General features: G+C 33.7%; 1 protein-coding gene across 1 annotated transcript in view; it reads right to left on the reverse strand.

The window, feature by feature from the left end:
- Window positions 1-8450, reverse strand: part of LOC123247084 (ferric-chelate reductase 1-like) — a 38456-nt gene extending 30006 nt beyond the window's left edge. The window contains exons 1-4 of the mRNA XM_044675881.1: window positions 8255-8450; window positions 6942-7078; window positions 5535-5629; window positions 2082-2229 (exon numbers count right to left, since the gene is read on the reverse strand). Of these exons, the coding sequence (XP_044531816.1) occupies window positions 2082-2229; window positions 5535-5629; window positions 6942-7078; window positions 8255-8450 (576 nt within the window). The remainder of the gene's footprint in view (window positions 1-2081; window positions 2230-5534; window positions 5630-6941; window positions 7079-8254) is intronic.
- Window positions 8451-8737: the final 287 nt, after the last annotated feature.

Genomic DNA, 8737 nt, shown 5'->3' on the forward strand with positions numbered 1-8737 from the left:
TATCTAGCCACAATGACAAATACATCAATAATTTTCTTGAGCAAATACACACTCTATTCACTCAGAATCTCTCTGAATGGTGCCATTATACTTTCCCAAACAGAGTACCTGGAATTTTCTGTGTTTTATAATATAAGCCCTAACATTGCCTGATACTTTTAAGTCTTTTCAATTTTCCTTACAATGCCAAAAATAACACTATTATAAACCAGAATTTCTACTTCATTATCTCCTTCCTTTATTCATATTGGTCAGCTACATAACTGCTAGATTTTTTTTTTACATTGAGTGTCTCAGAGAATAAAATTCACTGAAGTCAAAGACAGAAACAAAGGTTCAACATACACTAAAATATGCCACTCCTCCCCCCAAAGAATACCAAGAATTGAAAATAATATGGGTGCTCACTGATTATGGAATAGCTGAATCAATAGTAGCATATAAATGTAATGGAATGTTGTGCAATAAGAATTCAGAGAAAATTGGAAAGATTTTGTGCAACTTTGACCCAGGTTAGTAATAATGGTCACCATCGTTTTCTCTATTTCCCCTTTGAATCGGGAGATTTAATTTGTTGTACTCTTTTACAACAATTAGCATATGTTTAGCCTATTTAGTCCCCTCAGATCATTTGGTTTCTACTTCTGCTGTCGTATGAAGTTTATATTAAATGAAAAGTTAGGAGCATAATCACAATTACTCAAAGACTCTGCTTAGGAAAATCCTAATACTTTTGGCAGTGGTTCAGCTCTCTGCTTTAAGTTTATTTTATTTCATAAAACAGACTAATTCCTAGCCTTTTTAGAGTTGAGGCAAAAATTCAAATTATCAAAAACATTTTTATTAAAAAAAGCAAAGATAGTCAGCAAAGATGTTCTGGAGCCAGTTCTAAGCCACTCCTGAGAGCCAATTGTTAAATTTTCAGTGTGAGCATTATTAACACTTTGGAAATCAGCAAATGCTACAAATCAGGGCATTATTTATTGTTTTATGGATTGCCTAGACTTAGGGAAGTGATAGAGAAAGGACTGATAATGCAGAGTAAATTTAAAGGTGTGTCATATGCATTTATTTTTCTGGAGAAATAATTTTTAAACATTTACCAGCACAACACTGATATTATATTACATTGTTTCTTAGTAGACAAGCATAGGAAGAGGAAGTTGAAGAACAAGCGATTGTCTTTTTTTGAGATTTGGTCTTTGAAAAGATGGCCACAACTGTTTACTTCAGCCTGAGTCTAAAACACCTGTAGGGCCAATAGTTAACTTCTCTTCTCTAGTTGTCTCAGTGCCACTAATCCTTTCTGCCTCCACTCGAGTCCACCCAAAACTCTCCAACTTCCTGTCTTCTGCCAACTTTCTCTTCTCTTCACATCCCTCAATAGCTTAGTTGGAATTGCACTCTCCTGATTCACCACTAAAACTGGTTTGCTGCTTTATGCAAGCTTCCCACAGTATGTCTCCTTTATCTTCCCAATATGACAATACTCCTATGTGGCACCATCTCGCTTCATCACCAAACCTTCACTCCTTCCAAATCACTGAAGGAATATTTTTTTACATCTAATCAAAATGCTTCTTATTGATTGATTCAATAGAGGTTTCTAGACCTTGTTTTCACCTAGTTCACACCTCTGGTTGATCAGTTCAGTAGAGAAGTCCAGGATCTCAGTAATTACTAAGGCAGAGGTATAGAATAGTCCTCATATACTAATTCAGACTCAGTATATAGAATCAGAAGAACAGTACACATAATGCCTACAACAATGTTAAAGAAAGTATTACTATAAGGGAGTCAAACTCTGACTAATTAAAAAACTAATAATGGTCCCAGAGAATATAGAATGAAACAAACCCCTTCCCCTTCTTCCTCTAGTGTCTAGGAAGTCTATGAGGGATGAACATCACATATTCTCAGATGAGAAAGCTATCAGTTATTTGCTTTACTTTTTAAATTTGTTATAAGGAAGGAATTGTTTCTAGAGGATGAGGAGGGATACAAGGGGCATATGATGCTTGAATGACAACGATTAGGAAACAAAAGGCATTTTTAAACTTTTTAAAAATAATGCTACTTACCGATTTTTTTAGAGTGGCAATAGGTTTTGATGTTGGTGAAGATATTGTTGTAGTCTGGGACATTGTAAAAGGATGTACATTTGATGGGGAAAGTATTGGGCTGAGAATCTTAACCCAGTAGATTTTGTACTTCTCAACAACAGTGGCTCTGAAATATCATATTCATAGTCAAAATATAGTAGAGACTGGTTATACCTTAATGATCAAAAAACAACTTTAAGAAGCTCCTATAAGAATAGACCAGGCATAGAAAGGTATATAATAAACAATTACAAATACCACTGCAAATGACCTTAGACAAATTTCAAAGCTCTCTAGTACTGTCTTTCTCAACCAGATGAATTCTCTTCCTTCTCTCTTCTTTTTATGTCTTCTTATTCTGCTAGCTTTCTTCTCCTATCCCTCTTTTCCTTATATAATACTAGTGGTATTATATACCTGAACCGGAGTATTGCTTAAACTTTTAGCATTTGGGGCCAAAATCCACTGGGAATTGCCCTAGTTGGTGGGAGCCTAAAATTTAAGCCGTTCATTTTGTACAAAATATAGCATCCTTTTTTGAGTTTTCCATGTAATTTTTTCTTATTTTGAAATTTTGTTTATTTTTGTTACATTTTAAATTCTAAGATATCTTCCTTCCTTGAAATCCTGCACTAGAGAAGGTCAACATCAGACATAAATTTTACACATATATTAAATATATTTTCACATATATTTATATATTATTCAAATTCATATTATATATATATATATATGAAACTATACAATACATACTTCCATCTACCAATTCTTTCTCTGGATGTTGATAGCATCTTCCTTTACAAGTCCTTTGTAGATGACTAGAATATTCATATTATTCAGAATGGCTTAGTCATTCACAGTTATTCTTCAAACAACATTGCTATTACTATAAACAGTTGTCTTTTGGTTCTGCTTGTTTCACTTTGCATTATGTTCACATGAGTCTTTCCATGTTTTTCTACATCTACCTGCTCGTCATTTCTTACAGAACAGTAGTATTCCATTCTAATCATATGCCACAATTTATTCAACCATTCTCCCAAATGATGAGCATCCCCTCAATTTCCAATACTTTGTCACCCAAAAGAGAGCTGCTATTAATGTTGTAGAAGATATAGATTCCTTTCTTGTTTCCCAAATCACTTTGGAAAACAGATCAAGTAGTGGTATTACTAGGTCAAAGGATATCCAGTTTTATAATTCTTTGAACATAATTCAAGATTGTGTTTCAAAATGGTTGGATCAGTTCACAGTTGCACCAACAGTGCTTTTAGTGTCTCAATTTTTCGACATCTCCAACATTTGTCATTTTCCTCTTCTATCATTTTAGCCAATCTAATAGGTATGAGATGATATTTCAATTTTTTAAAATTTGCATTTCTCTAATGAATAATGATTTGGAGCATTTTAATATGACTATATATAATTTTTTTTAACCCTTGTACTTCGGTGTATTGTCTCATAGGTGGAAGAGTGGTAAGGGTGGGCAATAGGGGTCAAGTGACTTGCCCAGGGTCACACAGCTGGGAAGTGGCTGAGGCCGGGTTTGAACCTAGGACCTCCTGTCTCTAGGCCTGGCTCTCACTCCACTGAGCTACCCAGCTGCCCCTATAGTTTTGATTTCTTCTTCCAAAAACTGCCTATTCATATCCTTTGAACATTTAACAATTGGCCAAGTATAGCATCCTTCCAGTGAATATGTACTACGAATACCTACAAGTAGGAGTTTAGCTACCTGAAAGCTGCTGCCAGTTCTGCCTTGGGTCACATGCCCTTTCACACATTCCCAAAACACACAGATTAGTGTTATTATAGATTGATTGTGTGCAAAAAATAAAAAACTTAGAATTAATTCATAGCTTTCTGACTATATATTGCTTCTTATAGAGTATACATAGAGGGGAGATTACAGGTGATTAATTTTATTCAAATGATATGATCCTGATATGATGGAATATTGATGTTCCAAAAGAAATGACTAAATGGATATTTTCAGAGAAATCTGGGAAGACATATGAATTGATACAGTAAAGTGGGCAGAATTAGAACAATGTATGTAATGTTAACAGAAAAACAGCTTTGTAAAATTTGAGAACATTGATCAATAAAATAACCAACTATGACTCTCAAGGACTGATGATGAAACCTGCTACAAACCTCTTGACAGAGAAGTGATAGACTCAAAATACAGAATAAGATGCACATTTTTGGAAACAGGCAATGTAAGAATTTGCTTTGTCTGACTATGGTATATTTCTACAAGTTCTTTCTACTTTATTTTCCAATGGTGGGAGGTGGAAGGAAGGAAGGAAGGAAGGAAGGAAGGAAGGAAGGAAGGAAGGAAGGAAGGAAGGAAGGAAGGAAGGAAGGAAAGTAATGACAATAAAGGAAAGAACAGAAAGTAGCAGATATAAGCAGAACAACTTTCAAAGATACAAGGTGCATGCAATATACTTTAAAAACAAGCTATGCACATACAAGAGATTTGCAGTTGTGTGTACAATCCTCTTACTCTGATTATTGACTATGATTATAGAAAAACCCTTTTATTTAGTGTTTCTTAAAAAACAGTTATATGATATTGCAAAAAAATTAGTTCCAGACATAATATTTTAGGAAGGCTATTTGACAACTTGGAGAGAATCCATAGAAGGGCAAATAAAATAATAAGAAATCTCAGATCAAATCACATAAGAAACACTTGAAGGAATTAGTATTTTCATGGTGGTGGGGAAGGTTGAAAAGAAATAATAGTTATCTTCAAGAATATGAAGGGCTGTCATACCGAATGAAAACTAGATATATTCTGCTTGACCCCTGAGGGAAGAACTGGAATCAAGGTGGAAACTGCAAAAAAAAGTCAATTTCAGGGTTAAATACAAAGATTTCCTAATAATTTATTCCTCGCTATTTTAATTCTTTAAGCAAAAGCTGGATAACCACCTGTAAGATATTGTTCAGGGAGATTCTCCATCATGTATAAATAGAATTAGAGAGCCTCTGAACATGGTGTTCTATGATAAATTCGTGGTTAATTTGTGCTCTTTTAAATTAATACATATCATAATAATATGTCTGGAGAATTTTTAGTCTCTAGACTATATGGATTAGGTTTTCAAATGACATTTCATTGGTGTAAGAATATAGCTAGATCCTGTTTAGTAAGAATAATGAATCCCTGGGAGTGATCTTCAAATTTGCACTGCATATGTCCGTTGCCTAGAACCTATTTACATAATTATAACTTCTAATAGTGAGAATTTGAATATATGTGACAATGTCATTGTTTGTGCTAATTGAGACCTAGTCATAGTCCAATAATAGGTTTACAAGGTCAGGAGAACTGGTAAGGCAATACAACTGGTAAGGCAATTGCTAATGTTCTGCAAAGAGTACACAGGAAGAACAAAGTTATCAATTCTTTTTACTTACAAAAATTGTATAGAGACCTCAGCATTTCTTGGTGCATTCCAGTAGACCTGTATTTGGGTTTTTTTTGATGGACTTGTATGACTAACAGCTGATCCCTAGAAAACAAGACAATGATCCAATGACTCAGGAGGACTGAAAGTACTGTTACATTAGAGATTGCACCAAAGCACAACTAAAATATTCTCCTAAACCCAAATTTAGACCACTGGCCTAGCACTTAAGAAACAGGTGTCGGTTGATTGAAAGCAGATTCATAGTTATACTTTTGGAACATGTTAGCAACTAGAGAAATACGAGAGCTAGGAATAGTAGGATCCACAAGATATAAGACTAAATAAATCCTGTTGTTTTATCATGATTCAATAATATTTTCTAAAATATGAATGCTACAAATTGTTTTTACATACAATTGGAAATGAAATAAATTTAATTTTTATTTTAAAAATTGTAAAAAGGGCAAATGTTGACAAGAACAAAAATTGGAAATGTCTTAATAAAAAATAATAATAAGGTGGTAAAAAAGAATATTTTCTACAGTCTTAATCATTAGTAAAAAATGTAGAATGGTACAGGAGAGAGATACAACCTAACATTTAAGTCTCTATGCCTGAGTTCCTGTCCTAATTGTGATTGTGAACTTAAATTAAATAACTGAACTTTTTTATGTATTTACCTTGTGTCTTTCAAAATTCAAAAGCTCTTAATAGGTGTTTAATAAATGCTTGTAAAATAAATGAAGGTGTACCTACAGTGAAATCTTTCTGTTTTCCTACAAAATAAATAAAAATGCATCCTATCCTCAATAGATAATGTTAGCATGGCACAAGCCCATCTGTAACTTTGAAGAAGAAATTAATCCTTCTCCCTGTCTCACATACAGGTAGCAGCCCAACTTTTATAGGAGAAAAGAAATCATAGATTTGTAGCTGAAAGAAGTCTTACAAGGCATCTAGTCCTAACTTCTCATTTCACAGATAAGGGTCAGAGAATTTAAGTGACTTGCCCGATGTCACCCAGCTAACAAAATCAGAGATAAGATTTCAATCCTAAACTACAAGTCTAGCAGTCTACCCACTAGATCGTGATACTCTATAAAATTTGAAATTAAACATCAATGGAATTAGTACCATATTCTCCCAAGCTACCACTGAATCACTATTAGGGTTTAGATTAGTATGTACACATTTGAGGAACAGATAAAATTGTGAAAATGGTCTGATTCCATTGTCTCTCATTCATACAACTGGAATTATATTACAAATCAGAAAAGGCTAATTAACCTTTAAAATGACACAAACATACACAAGCTATAGGACACATCTTTTCTTGCATCAACCATCACCAAGAAAAATAGATTGAGAGGACAAAGGCAACCCATAAATGACTGTTTCTGACATCTACTCATACCTCTTTTTGATCACAATTCAGAAGCTGGGACACTTCCTCATCAATCAGCCTGAAGGAACCAATGGGACTGCCATTCAAATCCTTAGCATTACGGGCTTCTAGAAGGAATCCTTTAAATAGTGGTCCAGACAAAGTAACTAAGTGACAGATGGACAAGAAAAGGAAGACTATTAGAAGACCCCAGCATGGGAATACAATACTGTATATTGACTCCAAGGCAGAAGAGTGGTAAGGGCTAGGCAATGGAGGTTAAGTGACTTGCCCAGGGTCACACAGCTAGGAACTGTCTGAATCCAGATTTGAACCTAGGACCTCCTATCTCTAGGCCTGACTCTTAATCCACTGAGCCACCCAGCTGCCCCCCGTATAGTTATTTTAAATGTAATCTTTCTACCTCTTCTTGATGTATTTTTTTACTAATATATAGAAAAGCCAAAAACTTGTGTGAGTTTATTTTATAACTCAATTATGCCAAAGTGATTATTTCAGTTAAAGTTGTTAATTTTTAGTTGATTCTCTAGGGTTATCTAAGTAAACCATCATATCTGCAAATGCCATAGTTTTGTTTCCTCTTTGTTCATGCTTATTTCTTCATTTTTTCTTATTTTCTAAGCATTATGCTTATCATTTTTAGCTCTAGGTCTTATTGAAAAAGCCTTGTTTATCCCTATTAGAGATAATATTAGCTTTGGCTAAGAACATACTACTTCATATTAAGGAAAGATCCACTTATTCAAATGCTATCTAATGTTTTTAATAGGAATAGGTGATATAGATTTTGCTACATTTATTGATATAATTGTATTTATTTTTGTTGGTGCTTTTTTTGTTATTAACGTGGTCAATTAAGCTAATATCAAATCAACCCTAAACTCCAACCTTCAACCAATATTCCAATATCACTCAATATTGAATCAATCCTAAATATAAATCCAGCCTGGTCACATTGTATACTCTTTGTGATATTTTGCTGTAGTCTTGTTACTGATGTTTTGTCTTAAATTTTACATCAATAGTCACTCAATGTATTGGCATATAGTTTTTCTTTCTCTGATAGTTATACTAAGGATAGTCAAAACAGTAGGATAGGATAGATAAGTTGGATAAAGAAGTAGATAGATGGGGGAATGAGTGCAAGACAAACAAACATAAATATAGAGACATACAAACATATAGTTATGGCAGGATCACATTATTGAAAATAACATAAAAATATATATGTGAAAATATCCATTCTTGGTTAAAAATAAAGGATTAACAGAAGAACAAAGTGTAACAAATCAAAACATAAACAGAGCATTTTACCACAATACCTTTGATAATATCTCCTGGATGGAATGTGGTCTGATTCAATGTGATTTTATGAACAGGCTCTGACTGTGGAGTGTGGCCATGGCGAGGAACCATTGTGTAACATGCCTCAGTTACTTTTCCATTTGCATAATTAGCCACAGGACTAATCAGATGTAGAAGCACCCAAAAACCAAGAGTAAACTCAGGAACCATCATCTTAAACAGGAAAGAAAAAGAAATTGCATTTTCAAATTTAGTAGGTTTTGATAGGGATAATATAGTTCAACATTTTAAAATAGTCTTTGACATCTACTTATTTTTACTCTCAATTTGCCATATACTCATCTTCTTGCATCTAATTAGAAAGTGATCTAAATTTGCCATAATCAAAGTATGTTTCTGACCTATTTTCCTTACTCCTGCCTCCAGTGAATTTGGAGAACTTTAAATGAGAAACATTTCATTCAGGTAAATTTTAGCACTATTTCTTTAAGAGTAGCCAC

This window comes from Gracilinanus agilis, chromosome 4, assembly GCF_016433145.1.
Source record: "Gracilinanus agilis isolate LMUSP501 chromosome 4, AgileGrace, whole genome shotgun sequence".
NCBI lineage: Eukaryota > Metazoa > Chordata > Mammalia > Didelphimorphia > Didelphidae > Gracilinanus > Gracilinanus agilis.